This window comes from Monodelphis domestica, chromosome 1, assembly GCF_027887165.1.
Source record: "Monodelphis domestica isolate mMonDom1 chromosome 1, mMonDom1.pri, whole genome shotgun sequence".
Classification (NCBI taxonomy): domain Eukaryota; kingdom Metazoa; phylum Chordata; class Mammalia; order Didelphimorphia; family Didelphidae; genus Monodelphis; species Monodelphis domestica.
The window spans coordinates 49,807,916-49,829,832 of record NC_077227.1 but is presented as its reverse complement, the minus strand read 5'-3'; the positions used below and the strand labels follow the sequence as shown (position 1 = coordinate 49,829,832).

The 21,917-nt window shown below is 45.8% G+C and overlaps 1 protein-coding gene across 1 annotated transcript in view; it reads right to left on the bottom strand.

The window, feature by feature from the left end:
• The window catches only part of LMAN1L (lectin, mannose binding 1 like), a 42,754-nt gene that overhangs the window by 5,009 nt on the left and 15,828 nt on the right, over window positions 1-21,917 (bottom strand). Inside the window, exons 7-10 of the mRNA XM_056815320.1 lie at window positions 10,407-10,462; window positions 9,547-9,685; window positions 8,797-8,975; window positions 6,246-6,313 (exon numbers count right to left, since the gene is read on the bottom strand). Coding sequence (XP_056671298.1) covers window positions 6,246-6,313; window positions 8,797-8,975; window positions 9,547-9,685; window positions 10,407-10,462 — 442 coding nt within the window. The remainder of the gene's footprint in view (window positions 1-6,245; window positions 6,314-8,796; window positions 8,976-9,546; window positions 9,686-10,406; window positions 10,463-21,917) is intronic.

The following is a 21,917-nucleotide window of genomic DNA, read 5'->3' as shown; positions in this document are numbered from 1 at the left end:
TGTTTCCAAGTCTCCTGACTCAAATCTTGTGCCTTTTCTATTGTCCTGGACCTACAAAAACTAATCTTTCATCCCCTCCAGTTTCCCCTTTGACAACACAATGTGGAACTCTTTTATTATCTGAGAGTATTAGTGATAAAAAAAATTCATCCTCTTCTGGCCACGTTGGTGTTGAGCCCTTTTGAACTCAGCTTGGCTGGTTCTTGAAGCTTCCCTCCCCAGGACCTTCCTCCTCACTACACTGATGCATTATATGGGCTGTGTCCTCCAATGTGACATGTTTGAAGAATCTCCCCAAGAAAACACAACGCTGTGGGATCATGTGCAGCCTGATGTCCCAGTGGGAACAAGCAAAGAAGGGAGGCAGACCCTGTGGCCATCCTCAGCTGGCCTCAAAGAGGAGACTTGGGAGTGTGGCTGGGTTCCTTCTACCAGATCTCCCTAATGTTCAATGCCTGCTTTCAGAGCCCTTCACCCAGGATGTGCTGGAGCCAGCTCAAACCGCCTTCTGGGAGCCCTTTTCAGCTTGAGCATTTCCACCTTGAAAATCACCAGACTACAAAGCAAGGGGATCGGAGTTTACTGTTTTCTTGATAGTTTAGACCCAAGAAAGGGACTGGAGAAAATGTCAGCAATGCAGATGAAGCTTAAAGCTGTGAACTCTGGGCTCTCTCTCTGTCTCTTCCCTTTCAACAGTCAAATGCCAGTTCCTCTGAGCCTCAGCTTTCCTTCCCTGGACTGCCCTCCCCTGGACTGATAGCAGGGTTGCCACAAACCTCGTGAGTGATTCCTGGAGGCCAGGACGCCCAGGGTCATAGTACCAAGGGAAGAGCCTACAGCAGAGGTGCTACATCCTGACTTCTCCGAGTGCCCCCAGGGGGGCTTGGATTTCTGGGAAGGCTTTCTCTAGTGCCCTGGGTGGCATGCCTCCCCATGCCACCCCCCACCTGTGCCAGCATGCCCTTCCCCCAAACCTGACGACTATTCACTCTTCTTCCCCCTCTTTCCTCCTCCCCCTTCCCCAGGCTTCCCCTGTGCCATCTGGCACGTACTGCCCATACACACGCTGTCCCCCTTCCCCCTTGCCTGCCACACATAGGCTAGGAGGAGGCAGAGGGTAACAGAGTCAGGCTGACATCTCCCCTGGAGACCTCCAGGCATCAGAGGCTGGGTCAGGGAATCCCTGCATTCTCTTGTCAGGCTTCTCTCCCTAGATCCCTGGGGAGGAGAGAGTGCCCGCTCGCCCGTCCATGGGATGGAAGAGTGCTGCTTGAGGTTCTGTGCCCTCCTGCCCACTCAGGGGTCTTGGCAGCCAGTGCCTAGTCCAGCTGTAGGGCCTCCCTAGGCTTCTGGGGAAAGGCTGGGAGCAGGAGGGTTACCTGGAAGGAGGCCAAGGCTAGAGGCGGCTTGGGGAGGGGAGATGGGGCGGAGGAAGTACACATGACTGGGCACGAACATCATCTGGGGATCTTTGCCTGGCACACACTCTCCTTGCATTTCATGCTGTTGCCGCACAAAGAGCAAAAGGGAAAGGACACTCACCCCCTCTTCCCTGACACAATGGGAGCAGGGGAGAGACGGGTCCTTTCCCACTAGCAAAGCTGAGGCTCACATAGTAGAGGAAAGGACTGGCAGGAGGCAGAGGGGCAGGGAAACTGGGTCACTGAAAGTCCTGCCTCGGCACCAGGAGAGCCCTTATATTCCCCATCCCCAGCCTCCCAGGACCTCTGTTTGTGCTTCTTTATCAAATCTGCCCTCCTCAGGCAAGTTGCTCATCTCTGGAGTTTCTTAAGCCTGTCAACTTCCATGGAAACTTCCTTGTCTGATGCTGTCAATCATCTCCTACTCCCCTCTAGTTTTCCTAGAAAGACAATTACCTAAGCAGATTGACCAGTTTTAGATCAGAGGCGCCTAGAGGATCATTGGTCCTCCAGCAGGTGCAGGATGGTGCTTGGGACTGGGATTGAGAGTCAGACCATTTAAAACTTTCTTCTGCAACTGAATAGCCTCATCACCTTGGGCAAGTCCTTTCCCTGGCTGGGTAAATTCCTCCAGACAATGAAGACACTAGAGAGCTAGCCAGGAATGGAGATGGGACTGGCCTTAGACCCTTCCTGAGGAAGTATCTTAACCCCATTTGCCTGACTCTTTATCATCCTTGTGCCTTGGAACCACAATATTGATTCTAAGATAGAAGGTGATGGGTTTAAACCAAAAAAATAAAGAAAAGAAAATGAAGACTCCAAACTAGAGGATCTCTAAGTCTCTTCCACCTCTAAAATCAAATCTAACCCTGCAGATCCATTTAGTTTTTCTGAGCTCTGGTTCCCTCCTCCACAATGAAGAGGACCATCAAGCTCACAGTCTACTAGTGGGCCGCCATATTTGTGCCACCCATGCCAGAAGCCCAAGAGAAAGGCTCTTTGGAATGCTGCAAAGTACTATGGCTGCTCCCCTAGTGGCAGAAGTATAGAGGCTGTCCTTGAAGATTGGATGCACCCTATACAAGGAGAGCTTTTTGTTGGGGTAGACACACACACACACACTACATGTATATCTCCATATTTATACAATACATACAATACACATACACATGTGTCAACAAACCCACATATAACACACATATCCATGTGTCATGTACACTCATACATCACATCATACACATATAATAATACATATACATCAATACATGTGTTGATATGTGTTGACATGTGCATATATAAATACACATGCAGAAAAACAGAAGTACTGCTATCTGAATACTTTGCTAGTGCTAGGATAGCTTCCCACAGCTGGGAAGTATCTAAGGTCAAATTTGAACCCAGGACCTCTAGTCTACAGACTTGATGTTCTACCTACTGAGGCAGCTAGCTGCCCCTCCATCAAGTCTTCATAGAGCATCTACCCCCTTGACCTGAAGCCTTCATATAGGTTGTGCCCTATTTTTGATGTATTATCAGCTCACCCCCCTTTTAGGTCTACTTTGCCCTTTGAGTTACTCAGAATCCTGGTTCTTCTGAGTTCTCAGTGCTCGATTATTCCCAGTCATATGCTATCAATAGAAGATGGACTTTGGGGACAGCAAGCATTGACATCATTATGTAGTTTCCCAAGTGCAATCCAACCCATCCTCTTCTTCCCATTTATTTCTGGACCACAGTCCTTGTTTATCTGCCCAGCCTTTCCAGAGTGTATGTGCAGCAGGACTAATCCAAGTTAACTGGCTGCCCATCCAGCTGTGTGTCCAACTCTAGTTACTATGAGCTTTTCATCCACTTTGTTTTCTCAGTGTGAATGGATACCAGACAGTTCTCTGCCTTTTTACTGTGGAGTTCTCTGACCAGCGTTCTGGGGCTCAGTACAATGGATACAACTTTTACCAGCATAGATGAGCACTGGATGACCTGGTCATTGATGATGCCTTCTGGGACAGTGTCAGATGCCTTCAGTGACCACATCATCTTGTTGTCTAGCCTAATACCGATGCTTTGGGTGGGGGGTGGATCATTGAAGAGTTCTTTCCTTGATTCCAGCTGTCATAAAAGCTTGTTTCATTTTAATATACTGGGTGGTGGAGGCATCACCTTGTTCAAGGAGACTGATAGACAAAGTAGGATGTCATGTACTCTATAGCTGCCAGTTACATGGTTGCATATATGTGATCAGCTATAGAAAGCTATCTGAATAAGCCTGCCTGTTCTCTTCTCATATTTTCATCAGTGATGGTTTTGAGTTTGAATTCAGGTGTTACACAAACCAAATCTAGGTATATACATGGAGGAAGTAAACAATATTTCTAGCAGTTCTGTATTGCCAAGGGTTCATCCAATATTCTTTCTTATATTTCTATCTTCACTAGGATCTCTTAGAGCCATGGTGGTGAACCTATGGCACATGGGCCAGAGGTGGCACTCTGAGCCCTCTCTGTGGGCACTCCCACCATTGCTCCAGCACAGAGTTTGTTACTAGAAAGCCAAGAGGATGTGGGGCTAGGCTGCTCCCCCCACCCTTTCCACACATGCCTGAGGATATCACCCTCCCTCCCCCCAAAAAAAAGGTTTGCCATCACTGTCCTAGAGGCATGATGGCTTGGTCCAAAGGAAGGGTTCTGATAGTAAAGAGTTTCTGATGAGGTCCCAGGTGGATGGAGGAGAAATCTGGAGAAGGTCCCTTTCCAATTATGCCCTTGTAAGGAGTGCCTCAAAGTTTTAGTGAAAGTTTAAGTTTTAATAGCTTAAATAGCTGTGAGCTTCAACCGATAACAATTAGCTTGAATAGCCTGCATTTACTCTAAGGCTTTTGGGACACCTGTGTAATGCCACATGTGTAGCTACAAACTCTTTTGTACATGGCCAGCCCTAGCAGTAAGGATAAGTGTGTACAAGCATCTTTCCAGCCCTTTGTCCAATCTTGCCAGGCTGTGTGCCACTCCCTCCTGCATCTGTGAGCACTGCTCCCCATGATGGTTCAAGTGACCTCCCCCTCAGCCAGATGTCCAAATAATCCTGCCAAGAATTCAGTTGGAAAGAAATTCTCCTCAGATCCTGGGGTCTCAGCAGCCAAAGTTATGACTCCCAGGGTCTAGCCCTCTGGCTACAGCACTTTCAATTCTCTTACTCTTTTTTTTTAACCCTTTACCTTCTGTCTTTGAATCAATATAGTGTATAGGTTCCAGGGCTCCAGCCCTCAGGCTAAGCAATGGGGATTAAGTAACTTCCCCAAGAGTCACACAGCTAGGAAGTATCTGAGGCCAGATTTGAACCCAGGACCTTTCATCTCTGGGCCTGGCTCTCAATCAATCAACTGAGCCACCTGATTGCTCCCTTTATTGTCAATTCTGAAAGATGAGTGGCAAGGGCTAGGCACAAGGGGGTTAAGTGATTTACTCAGGGTTACATAGCTAGGAAGTACTTGAGACCAGATTTGAAGGCAGGTCCTCCCCACTCTAGCTCTGACTCTCTCTATCCACTGTGCTATCTAGCTGCCCCCAGTCTTCTCACTTTTCCCAGGATGCTCAGAGAGAGGCAGAAGAAAGATAAAGGGGTCCCAGGAACCTCTTATGATGCTGCTTTTCTCTTCTGTCCTCTTCCCACTCTCCACCTAGCCTGTTCTCCCTCCCCAGGCAGTGCCCTAGGTTCTAAAATTCCCCCTCTCTTTCCAGTCTGTACCAGGATTCCCAGAGTGTCCTGCTGTCAGTCATGCCCTTATCAGCAGAAAGGCTCTGATAGGCTCTGCCACACTGGGGTATTAATAACTGCTAACATTCATGTAGGACTCTTCCCAGGTGGGGGGGAAGGGGAGCCCTCTTAACTCAAAGGAAGGAAGCTCTCCTGGTGGAATGTCAGACAGAAGTGAGTGTTTTAGTCAGGCACCCCCCCCCCCCATCATGCTATGTGGTCAGCAGCTTCCAGCTTCTTCCTCCTTCCTCCTCCTCCTCCTGTCTGTCTGTCTGTCTGTCTGTCTGTCTGTCTCTCTCTTTCTCTTTCACACACACTCTCTCTTTCACACTCTCTGTCTCTCACTCTTACTCTCTCATACTCTCTCTCTCTTTCTCCCTCTCCCTCTCCCTCTCTCCCTCACTCTCTCTGTCTCTGTCTCTTTCTCTTTCACACTCTCTGTCTCTCACTCTTACTCTCTCATACTCTCTCTCTCTTTCTCCCTCTCCCTCTCCCTCACTCTCTCTGTCTCTCTGTCTCTGTCTCTGTCTTTCTCTTTCACACACTCTCTCTCTCTTTCTCCCTCTCCTACTCTCCCTCTCTCTCTCTTTCTCTCTCTCCCTCACTCTCTCTGTCTCTCTCTCTTTCTCTTTCACACTCTCTGTCTCTCTCTTTCACACTCTCTGTCTCTCACTCTTACTCTCTCATACTCTCTCTCTCCTTCTCCCTCTCCCTCTCCCTCTCTCCCTCACTCTCTCTGTGTCTCTCTCTTTCTCTTTCACACTCTCTGTCTCTCTCTCTCTCTTTCTCCCTCTCTCTCTCGCCCTCTCTCCCTCACTCTCTCTCTCTCTCAACCCTTATCTTCTGTCTTTAAAATCAATATTGTGTATTGATTCCCAGGCAGAAGAATAATAAGAGTTTGGCAGTTGGGGTTAAGTGACTTTCTCAGGGTCACAGAGCTAGGATGTGCCTGAGGCCAGATTTGAACCCAAGACCTCCCATCTCTAGGCCTGGCTTTCTATCCACTGAGCCCCTCAGCCTCACCTCTTTATGTAGATGATCAGACCCACAGGAATGGGCTGAGCTTACCTCATCTTCTCCATGTTCTGAAGCAAAGTCTGTTGCCCATGAAGCAGGACCCTCACAGCAGCAGAATTCTGCAAGAGTCCCAGGATGGGGCAGTCGGTGAAATGGTCTGAGGGAGAGGGGGAGGGATGACCACCTCCCTGGGGCTACATCCTGGTCAGTCATAGCCAACTGAACCCTTGGAGTCCCTCCTTTCAAAACCTCTGCTCAAAGCTCACCTCTGGGAAGTCTCCCTAGATTAATCTTGTCCTGGATCAATTTGATCCAGTCACTTGATAGCTCCCTTCCATTTAGAGTTGAATGTGATGGAAAGGCCCCCAGATCTGAGGTCAGGAGACCCAGATTTGAGTCTCAGCTCTGCCACTTACTAGGTGTGCGGCCACGAGCGAGTAAGCCATTTCATCTCTGAGTTCCTCAGTTTCCTCATCTGTGAAATGGGATTTTGTAGGATTGTGGAGAGGCTCAAGTGAGACCTATATAGAGGGAGTAAGGAGGCCAAGCTTCCCTATCCTTCCCTATCCTTCCAGGGGTCCCTTGAGAATGGGGACGGTGCCTTCTCCTTTCTCTGTGCCCTCCCTCTGCTTTGGTCCGTAGGAGGCTTACGCGTCCCTTGTTTAGAAAGCTCACTGCCCAGGGTGACTAGAGAACCTATGACTGTCCGGGCCTTCCTTTGTCTTCACCCGGACAGACCAATGGCCTGCCCCAGGGAGAGGCACCCATCGGGCTTGGCATCAGTGAGCGATTCCAAGGCTCCTGCCCTCCTGTGTGACCTGGACTTCCCCTCTCTGAGCCTCCGTGGCTGGGGGCCTGGAGATGGGCGCTCCAGCTGGGGTGGCCCTCACCCCAGAATGGCCCACAGGCTTCTCTAGCCCCTTCCCCTCCCGCCCAGCCCAAACCTGGCCTCCTCCCTCCTGCTCGCTTCCTTCCACCCCTGGCATAAGCAGCTTTAGCTCAGGGATTATGAAGCTTAAAGTCATTTGCCATCAGAGCTGAGCCAAACTCCCCATCCCAGCTCTCCTCCTGAAGATCAAGCCCAGCTGGGCCCACCTGAGCAGAGCCGTCCTTCCCTCTGCTCGCTTGGGGACGCGGCTGGACTGCCCCGGATTTGTGGGGGTTAATGCCGGCAGATGAAGGGGGGCAGGATTTCTGGGTGTCTGGGCATTATTCAGGTGATACGCCAATCATGTGTGAATTAGCCCCACTTCTATTCCTGGCAGCCTAAGCCCAAGGAATGGGCATTTTTAGTCCCTCATAAATACCGGCAGCCTCTCCCAGCCCTGGTTAAATCCATTCACAAATACATTTTCGAGGCTCTGCAAGAATCTCTCTGTTCCTGCTTTTAATCACTAGCACTATTCCTATTTCCCATTTGACCCTCACAAGAGCCCAGGGAAGTGGGTGCTATTATTATCCCCATTTTACAGCTAAGGCAAACAGAGGTTCATCCAGGGTCCCCCACCTAGTTAAGTGTCTGAGGCTGGACTTGAACTCAGGTCTTCCTAACTCCTGGCCTCTAGCCCTGTGCTCTTCTCATCTGTTAGGACGAGCCTATCCTCTTCCTGCTTGTCGTGATATAGAGAATCACTGAACTAAAATTGGATTCCAGGCTGAGGTCTGTGTGACTTGGAGGAAGCTCCTTTTAAAAAAATATTTAATTTTATTGAATTAATTAATTTAGAACATTTTTCCATGGTTACAAGATTCTTGTTCTTTCCTCTTCCTCAACCCCCTACGGTAGCCAATGCACAATTCTACTGGGTTTTACGTGTGTCATTGAACAAGACGCATTTCCATATTATTGACAATAATTGCACTAGGGTGATTGTTTAGAGTCTATATTTGGGGGAAGCTCCCATTTGGGGTTTTCTTGGCACAGATACTGGACTGGTTTGCCATTTCCTTCTTCAGTGTGTTCCCATTTGACAGAGGAGGAAACGGAGGCAAACAGGGTTAAGTGACTTGCTCAGAGTCATACATCCAGTAGTATCTGAGACTGGATTTGAACCCAGGTCTTTCTGACTCCAGGCCTGGTGCTCTATCCACCTAGCATCTGACATATGAGGAAACCCAAACCCAGAGGGATGTAGTGATTTGCCCCCAAACACACTGGTAGCAGATGGCAGAGCAAGGATTCAGACCTAAGCCTTCTGACTCCTATGCAGTGCTTTGCCCTCTCCTCACTGCTTCATGTTGCCGCCTCAGTTTCCTCATCTGTAAAATAAGGGTAGCAGTGTGCACGTGCCCTAACTCACTAGATTGGCCAGAGGGGAGGGAAGCATTTTGTAGATGGTAGAAGGAGCTCCAACTGGAAGTATTAGGCATTTCTCCATTCCCTGGATCCTTGCTGTCAATAATACTGACTTCTTGATTATTTTCCCCTTCTCGCCTCTTTGTCTGAGATGATTCCCTCAACCCTGCCCTGGAAGGAAGGGAGTGGTGGGCCGTCTCCATCCCCAGGTGGCTTCTTCTCTGAGCTTGGCTAAAGAACCCTCTTGAACCCTCCTGTCTCTCCTCTCCAGGGAAGTTGGGATTCCTGCTAGAGGGAGTCACTCACCCAGCCTCTTGCCTGGGCGCCATCAGTCTCCGGTTTCTCTTTGTCCAGACTCCTCAAGATCTGCATTTGGTTCCACCACTGGCCCATAGTCTGAGCCATCTTCCCCGAGAGGTCCTGGAGCTCCTCCAGGACCTGGCTGTGTCTCCTGAGGGTCAGCTCCAAGTCAAAGAGCCCTTCCCCTGGGGGCAAAGAGCCCAGGAGTTGAGGACTTGGGGAGGGACTTCCAGAGATGGACCGGCTAGCTCCTAGTCCCAAATCACCAGAAGTCAAATTCCCCAGCCTCCCAGTGCGGACCATGGCCGCCTCTCCCAGGAATACTCCTTGCTGCCTTCGGTTCCCTTCTCTGGGTCATGGTCAAGTGGATGGGCTTCATCTAGCCCAAGTTAATGAGACTGGGAGCAGATATGGGAGCAGGACACGGGCAAGTAGAGGAGGGTACAGAAAAGAGACTTTGGCCATCCCAAACTGGGACAAATGGAGGCATCAAGGCGATAGGATCACATGGTTAGAGCTGGAAGGCAACTCAGAAGTTAGCTAGTCCAACTGCCTTATTTTACAGTGGAGGAAACTGAGATTGACAGAGATTAGGTGACTGGCTCAAAGTCACATAAATAGTAAATGGCAGAGCTGGGATTTGAACTTGGGTCCTCTGACTCCAAACCCGGCAGTCCTTCTACCACACATACTAGCATGTTTTCTCTGGCTACCCTATTCTGGTCTGGGGTGGGGATGGGGTCCGGACAATCCTACCCGGGGAAGGGGTGGCTGAGTCTGACTCTGGAGAAGTTTCCTTCCGCCGTTTCAGCTCCTTCTGCAAGTCATGTAGCTGGTTCTTGAGCCGGTGTTGCTCAGACTCAGGAATGATATAGGGGAGAGCCTGGGGAGAGAACTGGGAAGGGGCAGGGTGGAGAAGCAGAACAGAACCATCGTTAGATACAGTGCCAGGCCTAGAGACAAGAGACTTGGGTTCAAATGTGGTCTCAGACACTTCCCATCTGTGTGACCCTGGGCAAGTCACTTAACCCCCATTGCCTAGCCCTTAACTGCCTTGGAACCAACATACAGTATTGATTCAAAGACTAAAGGGTTTTTAAAGAATAAAAAAATTAAAAAAACACAACAGACTGGTGTCACCCTGGGGCTGGGGCAGGGTAGGAAGGGAATATATCATCAACCTTGGGCATGAGGTCCCCAGTCAAAGCCTAAAGGACAAGGGGAAAAGAGGAAACTATAGGAAGAAATCCACAGGGGGATATGCTCAGAGGAGCCTAAGAGGGCTCACCTTCAGGCCCTTTCCCTGGAGCTGGAGGAGTACTGAGTACTTGAACACTCATACCTAGTGACAGATCTCCCTGAGTTCAGACTAGACTCCAGAGATTAATCATTCCCATCAACCTAGTTTTTCTATTCAGCATAAATTTGTATTCCCTAGCTCAGGTGATATGCATTTTAATTTCTCTCCGATGGGCCATCAGATCCTTCAGGTTAAGCTTGCTGGGGGCCAGAAGCCAGAAGAAAAGTCTAACTACTCAGGTTGACTTGGGTTTTAAGAAATTTCATTCTTCCCAACCCCTACAGCAACCGAAGTGGGAACCCAATTCATACTTTACCTCTGGAGCTGGCTTGCTCAGGCTGAAGGTCAAGAAAGACAGGACATCATGGTCATCTAGGAGGGGCAACATTGAAGGTCAGGGACTAAGGCCCCCCTAACACTGCCTCCCCTACACTATCTCCTCTTATTCTCACCCCAACTGGTATTGTGTACCCCAATATCTTAAGTCTCTCCCTCTTGGCAGAAGATTTTCTCATGCTTTGCAAAGAAAATTGTTGCCCATCATGAGCTCTCTCTTCTCCCCATTTCAACAATTCTGATCTTTTCAATATCATACACCTCCCATTCTCTCCTCCTTTGTTATCATGAAGATTCTAAGGCCCTCATGGTTGTAAAAATGGAGGTTTGAACCCCGGACTTCAATTCCCAGAAGTCCTTAGCCACTTCCCAGAATGCTTTGTAACCTCACCTGAATTCCCACCTGGGCTGAGAACAGAAATTGTATTTAGGCTGACTCTCCACCTACTTTGGGTCTCTCACTCCCTGCTTCTGCTTCCAAGCACATGTGTCTCTCAAGATGTAGTATAAGTGAACTGGAATGGGCCTTTCAGCCCTCCTAGGTACATGCTTTCTTATTTTGTATTTTCTTTATTTCTTAATCTTTAATAAACCTCATAAAAATATAATACCTTTAGCATAGAGAAACTACATTTTAATTGTAACAGTTGGCGACCACAAAGGGACAAATAACTCTCAATTAAAAAAAATAGATAGACTAGATAGTGATTTTTTTTTAAACCCTTACCTTCCGTCTTGGAGTCAATACTGTGTATTGGCTCCAAGGCAGAAGAGTGGTAAGGGCTAGGCAATGGGGGTCAAGTGACTTGCCCAGGGTCACACAGCTGGGAAGTGTCTGAGGCTAGATTTGAACCTAGGACCTCCCATCTTTAGGGCTAGCTCTCAATCCACTGAGCTACCCAGCTGCCCCCCTAGATAGTGATTTTTTAAAGCCAAGTTCCTCCAAGAATTTTCAGAAAAGCCTCTTGATCTGGACCTGTTTGATTAAAATCGCTCCTGGCTCCTGGCTCCCAGCCCTGGCCCGCCCAGCTGCTGCCTGCAATCCCACCTGGCCCAGAAATTCTGACTTATAGCCCCAGGACCCAGGCTACTGGTAGCAGACCCAATTTCTTCAGGATCAAAAACCAGCTGGTAAAAAAACGGGGGTAATTTTCCCTTAGGCTATGATTAGCCTCCACGTGGACTAGAGGCAGGGGATCACAGGGAGGGAATAAGAAAGAAAAGAAGGAAGAGACTTTTCCAAACAGGAACTTATAAGCATGGCTACTTTAAGAGGATATCTTTTGACTATATTGATTCTTTTATTTATCTCACCTGTGTGCCAGGGGAAAAATTCAGCTCCCTGTAACTCTTTAGCCAAATTTGAGATTCCTCACTATGGGAAGGCAGCTCAGCGGCTTGTTGAATTGAGAGCCAGGCCTAGAGATGGGAGGTCTTTGGTTGAAATCTGGCCTCAGACACTTCCTGGCAGTGTGGCCCTGGACAGGTCATTTAACCCCCATTGCCTAACCTTTACCAATCTTCTGCCTTCTGACAATAGGCATCTAAATGGATAATTAAAAAAAAACCAAGGAACTTTAAAGTGACTGGAGGTTATATTTTTAAGGCATTTCCAACTCCAATGTCTTATAAAAATTCACTGTATTCTATTGCATTTTGTTGATTGTTTTGTTTAAGGTTTAACTTTGTGATTTTAAGTTCATATATTACTGCATTCAATACTATTCTGTTACACTGAATCATTTTAATGTACTGGGTTTTAACTACTGTTATATTCTGTTGCTTTTCCCCTATAACCATACTGAACAAACATTATTGAGTAGGCCCATATAAAAACAGCTTTTCTATTTTTGACTTTGCAAATTGTTACATAGAGGATAGATGGACTCCATCAGAAAATTGCTGTAACAATCTTTGGAAAATTTAATGAGCTAAATATCTCATATTGATTTTAAGGGTTCTTTAGACACGTTTTTTAGAATTTTTCTTAACAATCTCTGGTCATTTTGCCTGCCCCTACCACAAGGTAATGTGGAGTTTCCCCTGAACCAGCAGGGGCCACACAGAAAAGGGGGTTCACCTTTGTGGTAGGGACCAGAGGAGAAGTAGGAATCGAGGAACCAGGGTGAAGAATGACAGACACGGACAAGTCAGTGTTTGAATAGGGCAGGCAACCCCTATGATTTTCCCCTTGGGAGGAAAATATGAGGATCAATGGAATACGAGGTAGAGGAGAAGATTAAGGTGGAGAATGTAAGCCGACAGGGGCTGGAGCCTCATGGAGGAAGAGATTCAGAAAGGAGAGAGAAAGAGGGAGATAGGATTAAGGAGCCGAATGGAGCTCGACGAAAGGGGAGAGGAAGTCCAAGAGGAAGTTCAAAAGACTTGCCTTTGCTTTTATTGTTGAGGAAACAAGGAGGTGTTTCCAATCACGTAGCAATAACATCACAGAGCATGGACAATTAAAATTGGGTGGCAAGGTAGAGGGAACACCTTTGGGCATGTAGATTACAAACCACGCTTTCCCGGGGAATTGACTCCGATCATGTTAATGGGTTTGTCCTAGGCAAGGGCCACATGGCCAGGTCAAGGTTACGTTCACAAATCTCATTGGTATAACCTTATGCTTGGAGATAAGTAGCCATACAATCATTTATGATTCATAGATGTGAATATGCTTGGAATGCTACAGGTAAGGCCCATTTTAGTAGCTGAAGTGAAATACAATTATAACCCCCACCTCCCGCATTTATAAAAATGTGAATGGAAGCTGGGCAGTTAATCCCAGGGCATGTACCCCTAAAAGCTTCCCAAACAAAAAAAGGGATCATCTCTCATTTATAACTCTTCAGCTCACTCCTTCCACAAGAATGATATCTTGATGATGTTCAAAACCCAAAATAAGTTTTACTTTGTTTAAAAATATGTTTACCAAGGTTGAAAAATTTGCTATGTTTGTAAAAATTGTGACAAATATCCATCAGTTCATAGGCTTTTAAAAATGCCATACAGCAACTCGTGTAAAAATGATATGTGTTTGTTTACTATTGTAATTAACTGGGCTATTGAGAATTTTGGGGATATTGATAACTACATATTTGTACTACTGTTCAATTCATTTGCTTATATTCATGGTGGATCATGGCTAGTTATGAAGAGGAAATGAATCTCATTTTTGGTGATAAAGCCTTGAATTCTATATTTTCTTAGCTGACACAGTGTGTCAATGATTATAAGCTACATTTTTGAATTTTTAAAACTCTTTTATTATATTTTTCTTGCATGTGCAATATACTATTTCAGTTTTCTATTTTTTCTCTCCTTTTTATATTTGAAGCACATGTCACCAGTATTAAGATTTTCTTTAACTTTTTTGATTTTGCAGTAATATAAGTTTAAGATACATTTGCTAATGCATGCCCCAAAAGCTTGAAACAATAAAAATGATGCCACTAATTGTTTAAAAAAATTTATGGGACTTTGCTTAATGATTCTGTCCGATTCCAGGACAAGATATACAAAAGAGCCATTACACAGTGCCAAAGATAAGCCAATCCAGGACGGATTGATGCACTTCTAAGCCAACACAAAGGACTTGAACCTAGTGTGAAGACTCAAGGTTGCGATGCTTAACATATGTTAAGACATAGGCCTTCCTTATATCCACACTCACTCTGAAAATACTTACAGATGAGTATCCCAAACTTGGCTCCTATAATCTGGTCCCTTTTCTGTCTTTCATAGTGTGGCAAACTTTCTGTAGTCCTGGCTAGTGACTGGGTAAATGCATCATTGCTTAGATCATTTTAATTGGGCCCTGATTCAAGGACCTATTATAGATTTACTTTTCCTTTACTTGGAATTTTTACACATAAGACTTTGATAGTCTATATTTTCATACAGAATTTTTTTTAATTTGGATTTTTCTGATGTCTTTTTAATATCTCTTGCCAATTGATTCATATACCTCATAACTCAGCCATGCATCCGTAAGTGATCCTGTGTTTCTCAATCACCCTCTTCACGGGGAAATGTAAAAAATATTATTATTTTAAATTGCAAAGTTTAAATTCCTTTTAAGAAAAATTTTAGGTTAAGAAACATGTTACCTCTCTGAATCCAGAAACTGAACTGTTTGGAGAAGACACCATGGAGATGCCTCCAGACCACAAGCTGCACGAGAAGATCAAGAATGAACTTTGGGTGTGGTTGATTGAACATTTATTTGTATGTATACTTTCATGCCAAAGGGGACTGCCCCCTAACTGGCTTTTTGTCAATGCGTTCAGCAATTATTGGTTTTGTTCTTTTTTCCTCTTATCCTCAAATTGGTGTAATGTTTAAGTTGATTATGTTTTCATGATCCTTTTTGGGGAAAATTCTTTCCCCAATAACGATCAAATGGAGGAATGTAAAAATGGAGATTTGAACCCCGGACTTCAATTCTCAGAAGTCCTTGGCCACTTCCTAGAATGCTTTGTAACCTCACCTGAATTCCCACCTGGGCCAAGAACAGAAATTGTATTTAGGCTGACTTTCCACCTACTTTGGGTCTCTCTCTCCCTGCTTCCACTTCCAAGCACATGCCTCAAGATGTAGTGTAAATGAAACGGAATGGGCCTTTCAGCCCTCCTAGGTACATGCTTTCTTGTTTTGTATTTTCTTTATTTCTTAATCTTTAATAAACCTCATAAAAATATAATACCTTTAGCATAGAGAAACTAAATTTTAATTGTAACATGATTCAACTCACTCCCTAGACTTCATTCTCACAAGCCCCCTTGACCATATTCAGCTACTCTCTCCTCCTGTCTTCCTCCATTACAATGTGAGCAAGTTGAGGGTAGTGACTGTCGTGTATCCTCAGAACTCAGTACAGTGGCTAGTATATAGTAAACATTTAATAAATGCTATCTATCCATCTGTCTATCTAACCATCATCAATCTATCTGTCTATCTACCTATCCATCCATCCTTCCATCTTTCTATACATCCATCATCTGTCTGTCTTGTCTATCCAACTATCTATCTATCATGAGTCAGCAGCCTTTCATGATAAGATCATTCCCATTATTTGTGCCCTTGATCCTTATTCCTCCTGGATCCTTCAGGAACTTGTTCCTTTGTTCAGTTCCCTCCCCATTCTAAATTTCCATCTCTCTCTCCCCATGGGTTCCTTCCCAGGTGCCTACAAACATCACCAAGATTTCTCATTCTTCAAAATTCTTCATTTGACTCTGCCATCCCTTCAAGCTAGTGTCCTCTAGTTCTCTTCCCTTTTATAGTCTAACTCCTTTAAAAAACTGTCTACACTCATTGTTACCACTTCTTCACTCACTTGCTCCTCAGCTCCTGGAAGTCTGAATTCTGATGCATCGACTCAACTAAAACTATTGTCTCCAAGGTACAGTCTCCCAGGTTACATCAATGATCTCTTAATTTCTAAATTCAGTGATATTTTTTCTATTCTTACCCTTCTTGACCTCTGTATCATACTCATCACTGACTCCTTCTTCCTTAATATTCTCTTCTCCTTAACACTACTCACCCTTGACTCTCTTGCTTCTTGTCTGACTAATCTTTCAATCTCCTTTGTTGAATCAGCCATGCCCCACCTCCTACATGTGGGTATATGCCAACATTTTCCTGGCCCTTTTCTCTTTATACCCTCCTCAGCCTCCTTTAGTTTAATTATCTTCTGTAGAATACTCCCAAACTCCATATCCAGCCTTTATTTCTATCCTGAGCTCTTATGTTCTGTCACTAATTGCTTTCTGGACAGCTCCAGCCTTGTTTCATTGGTTGTTGTTCAGTTCTTTCAACCATATCTGACTCCATGACCCCATTTGGGGTTTTCTTGGCAAAGGGCATTGGAGTGATTTGCTATTTTTTTATGGGCATCTCAAATTCAACACATCCAAATGGAATTCATTTCTTGCCTTCTAAACCCACTCCTCTCCCTAACTTTCCTATTTTCATGGTATACAAAACCATGCCACTAATCCCATTTAAAACCTCTGAGTCATCCTTCCCTCTTCCCTCTCCCTCACCACTTGTAGCTGATCAGTTGCCAAGTCTTGTCAATTGATATCTTTTTATTCTCTCTCTCTCTCTCTCTCTCTCTCTCTCTCTCTCTCTCTCTCTCTCTCTGTCTCCTCTCTTTCTCTGATTCTCTCTGTCTCTGTCTTTCTCTCTGTCTCTGTCTTTCTCTCTCTCTCTCTCTCTCTCTCTCTCTCTCTCTCTCTCTCTCTCTCTCTCTCTCTCTCTCTCACCCTTACCATCTGTCTTAGTATCAATTAATTCTAAGACAGAGGAGTGACAAAGGCTAAACATTCAGAGTTAAGTGACTTTCCCAGGATCACAGAGTTAGGAAATATCTGAGGGTAGGTTTGAACCCAGATCCTCCTGACTCCAGCCCCTCTTCCTTCCTCTTTTAACAGAGACCCTATCATCATTTAGCCCCTCATTTGGATTATAGCAAGAGCCTTCTAATTGGTTTCCCTACCTTTAAACTCTCCTCTCTCCAATCCACACTCCACTTTGCTGAAGTGACATTCTTAAAGTACAGACCTGACCCTGTCACTCTGGTTCTAAAAGCTTCAGTGGCTCCCACTGCTTCTAGACAAAAGTATAAACTTCTCTCTTTGGTGTTTAAAACCCAGCACAATGGGACTCCAGGTTGCCTTTCTAGGTTTACAGTACATTACTCCACATTCCAGCCCATTTGGCCCACTTTGCCTTCTCTGTTCCATCCCCCAACTTTGTGCCTTTGCCTAGACTGTCCCCAGGGCCAAAAAGTTCTCTGTGCCTGCTTCTACATCCCAAGACACCTACCTCCATTCAAGGATTAGTTCACATTTGACTTCCTACACAGAGTCTTTCCCATCCTCCTTCAGTTATTAGCCCACAATAGCCCCCACCCCATTACATGGTATTTCATTTATATGTATCTCACATTTCTATATTGGTGAACCTATGGCAGGAGTATCAGAGGGGGCTGCTCCCTTCCTCCTCTCCATGCACACCTGAGGACATTTCTCCCATCCCTGGCCCCTCTGCCCAGCAGCCAAATGGGACTGCTTCCTCCCTCCCCTGTCTAGGGTAAGGCAGGGGGCTCATATGCCACATGAGGGTTGCACTTTGGGCACACTGTCTCTAAAAGGTTTGCCATCACTGTGATATTTACTCATCTGGGTCCATATTGTTTCTCTCTTAGAATGAAGTCTGCTGCTGCTTCTTTTTAAAAATTCTCATCTTCTGTCTTATAATTGATAATAAGTACTAGTTCCAAGATAGAAGAGCAGGAAGGGCTAGGCAATTGAGGTTAAGTGACTTGCCCAGGACCACACAGCTAGGAGGTATCTGAGGCCAAATTTGAACCCAGGACTTCTTGCCTCCAGGCCTGACTCTATCCACTGAGTCACCTAGTTGCCCCTGGAATGATGGCTTTTTGAAGGTAAGGGCTGTTTCCTTTTCATCTTTATATTCCCTAAGCCTAGCACTGGAAAATTATATCCTAACTAGTCCTATGATGTCATTAGGGAAGCAATACTTCTCCTACCAGAGGAATTCCTTCTACCAGTGTGGATAGGCACCTACTCTGTGATTTACAGTCTTAGAGAGTTGCCTGGAGCATTGAGAAGTTATGTTACTTGCCTGGAGTCACTTAGCCAGTGTAAGTCTTAGTCAGGACCTGAACCCAGGTCTTCCTGACTCTGCGGCCAGCCCTTTCTCCATTATGCGCTGCTGCCTCTCATCTGGCATACAGTAGGCACTTAATAAATGCTTGTTGAAATGAATTGAACTGAATTCTCAAGTTAGTAGCATCTGGAGGACCTTAGCCTCTGCTAGGAATCCACTTTCCATTTGTAACCTGCACTGGACCTATTCTATGACAGCGTTGGGTTATCTTATCTCTAGAGTTGCCAGAGTTGTGACTAGTACAGAATGAATGAGATCTTGGCCAAGGATACCAACATGGCAACAGCTAGGTGGTCAGGGGATACCGAGTCAGATCTGGAGGCAGGAAGATGCATCTTGCCGAATTAAATCTAGCCTCAGACCCTTACTGGCTGTTGGGCAAATCACTTGAAGCCTGCTTGCCTCAGTTTCCTCATCTGTCAAACATATTGGGAGAAGGAAAAGCAAACCATTCTGGTATCTTTGCCTAGAAAACCCCATGTAGAGACATGGAGAATTGGACAGGATTGAAAAAAAAACTGAACTGAACCAATATGGGAGGCAGTGGAGGAAGCATTAGAAGGGAGGGCTTGCTGCCATATTTTCCCCTCAAGCATCTTGCCCCTTGGGCCTCTGAACTCTTAGGGGATATTATGTCCCCTCCTCTCCTTGCCACCGAATCTGACGGACCCATTGTCCACAGAGCCACCCCTACCACCAGCCACTGGACTCTTGTCCAGGCTCACTTTGGTCTAGCGTGGCTCCAGGGGTTGCATTTCTCAAGGAATCTCAAATGATCTGCACATCCCCTTGAGAGGCTGCTTGTTGGAGGCCAGCGTTGAAAGCTATCTCTTGTTCTACGGAGTCAGACGATCGAGTTAACACAGGGGGATCCTGGCTTTTCTGGACCTTTCGGTCATTTGGGAATTTGTAGAGTACTTTTAAAGAATCCTAGCAGCTCCCCAGTGCAACATCTCATCTTTTAACCCAAATATTCTCCTGGAATTCTGCTGGACTGTCAATCTTGGGATATTGCAGCCTCTGAATTTGCGGGTTCTACCCTCTGATAGCATGTAAGCTCCTTGTGACAAGGGATTATTTTGTTCTTTTTTTCTTCCTTTTCTTAGTTCCTAGCTTAGTGCTCAGGACATAGCAAACACTTAATACCTGTGGACTGAGAGGGGCAGCTAAGGGGCTCAGTGGATTGAGAGGCAGGCCTAGAGATGGGAGGTCCTGGGTTCAAATCTGACCTCAGACACTTCCTAGCTGTGTGACCCTGGGCAAGTCACTTGACCCCCATTTCCTAGCCCTTACCACTCTTCTGCCTTGGAATCAACACACAATATTATTTCTAAGTCAGAGGAAAGAGTTTAAAAAATATGCTTGTGGATTGATTGACTAGATGACCCAAAGAATAAGGAAAGCTATAAGGTAGGTGCAAAGAGCCTGCACCATAATTCCAAAGATGATTTACACACAAGACATGGAGTGCCACATAAGACACGTGATCATCCAAGGAGGTGAACTAGTCACATAATTCAAGGGAGAGATAATAGACTGACAGCTCAAGTATTGCAGTGGTATGTAAAAAGGACCCAAAGGAAGGCTATCAGCACTTTGGGCTGACTTCTGGGAAGGATCTGGTGGAGGAACTGGATAAGAATCACAAAGGATGAAATGGCAAGGATAAATTGAGAGTCAAACCAGTAGAGGGAGAAGTCCTGTGGAGCAGTGGAAAGAATCTTGTTTTTGGAGTCTGCGGTCCTGGGTTCAAATCCTTGCTCTGATACTTTCTGGCTATGCCACCTTGGGTAAGTCACTTCATGTCTGTAGGAGTCAGTTTACTCATCCATAAAATGAGAGGTCTGGACTAGCTAGCCTTCCAGCTATAAATCAAAGAATGCTCACATCACTGAAGTTACTAAGCTACTTCAAAGGGACTAAGATAGATTTCTAAGAGTGGGTGGAACATCCAGACCAAAAGGGCAGACATCCTGCTGGACTCATCCATCTGTCTGTCTTGCTGAGATAGCTGGGGCTCTGGCCAAGGTGATGTGGCAATTGTGGAAGCCGCTGATGATTCAGGAAGCGCTTATCTTTGTTCTCGGTTAGAGGCAGCATGGGAAGCGTGGCCTTGGAGTCAGGAATCAGAGGTCAGTGTTCTAGAAGCCAACTTGTCCTCATTTCACAGAGGGAAAAAGTGAGGCCCAGAGAAATGAAAAAACTTGTCTGTGACCACACAGCTAGCAAGGAGCAGAGCTGGGAAGTGAATCCGGGTCCTCCTATTTTAAAGCCAGTACTCCTTCCATTGGACCACGAGCTCTAGTTGTTACTTTTAAAAAAATTCTTATCTTCTGTCTTAGAATCAATAATGTATTGGTTCTAAGGCAGAAGAGCGGTAAGGGCTAGGTAGTGAGGGTGAAGTGACTTGGCCAGGGTCACATAGTTAGGAAGTATCTGAGGCCAGATTTGAACCCAGAACCGTCTATCTCTAACCCTGGCTCTCCATCCATTGAACCACCTGGTTGCCCCCCACAAGCCCTAGTTTTAAGTCTTAGTTCTGACAGTTAGCTATGTGATGCTGGCTAAGCTGATGAACTTCTTACCTCATTTTATCATTGATTCTCTCACACACACACAGTAGGTGCTTAATAAATGCTGGTTGACTCACTGATTAATAACATTTGAACTACCTACCTCACAAAAAATACTAGGAGGGCTTTATAAACATAAAAACACTGGAAAAATGTGAGTTGTTAGAACCAACAATGTGTCTTATTAAAATTTTCTTCCTGGGGCAGCTAGGTGACTCAGCGGATTAAGGGCCAAGCTTAGGAATAGGAGGTTTTAGGGTCAGACACGTCCTAGTTGTGTGACCCTGGGCAAGTCACTTAACTCCCATTGCCTAGCCCTTACTGCTCTTCTGTTGTGGAACCCATACGCAGTATTGATTCTAAGATGGAAGGTAAGGAGTTAATAATAATAATAAAAAAGCATTTACCTTCTGGGACAGCTAAGTGACTCAGTGGCTAGAGAGCCAGACCTGGAGATGAGAGGTTTGGGGTTCAAATGGGACCTCAGACACTTCCTAGCTGTATGACTCTGGGAAGTCACTTAACTCCAAATCTTAGCCCTTACTGCTAAGGAGTAGCAGTAATTGCTACTAATTGGAACAGATAATTCGTATCGATCCTAAGATGGAAAGTAACAGCTTAAAAAAATTCTCTTCTCTATATTAAGTGGCTACTGTGTATTGCACTGTATTAGGTGCTAGGGATACAGAGACAGATGAAAGTGGGACAATCCTGTCCTCAAGGAGCTTACAGTCTACCGGGAGGATACAACAGGTTCCTAGATCAGTAAAGCCAAGGTAGTTCGAGGAAGGAAAGAGCTCTAATATGGGCAATGAGGAAAGGCTTCCTGGATGAAGTGAAGCCAGAGCTGAGCTCTGAAGGAAGCGAAGTCTTCTAAAAGATTCCATTGGATCCAGTGGAGAGGGAAAGAGCAAACCACTCCAGAGTCCTTACCAAGAAAACCCAGTGGACGGCTATGGCCCGTCCATGGGGTCGTGAAGAGTCAGACATGACGGAACAACAATAGCCGAGGCCTCGAAGAGGCAGAGGGGAGGAAGGGGCACAGCCTACGAGAAGATGGGCGAATGCCAAATTCGGGGAATGGCTAGGAAGTGGGCTTGGCTGGAATTTGGAATGTGCGAAGGGAAGTCTTAGAAAATAAGGCGAGAAGTGAGACTGCCGTGCTTGGATGGGGAGTCTGTATTTTACCCTTGTAGTAGTGGGGAATCACTGAAGAT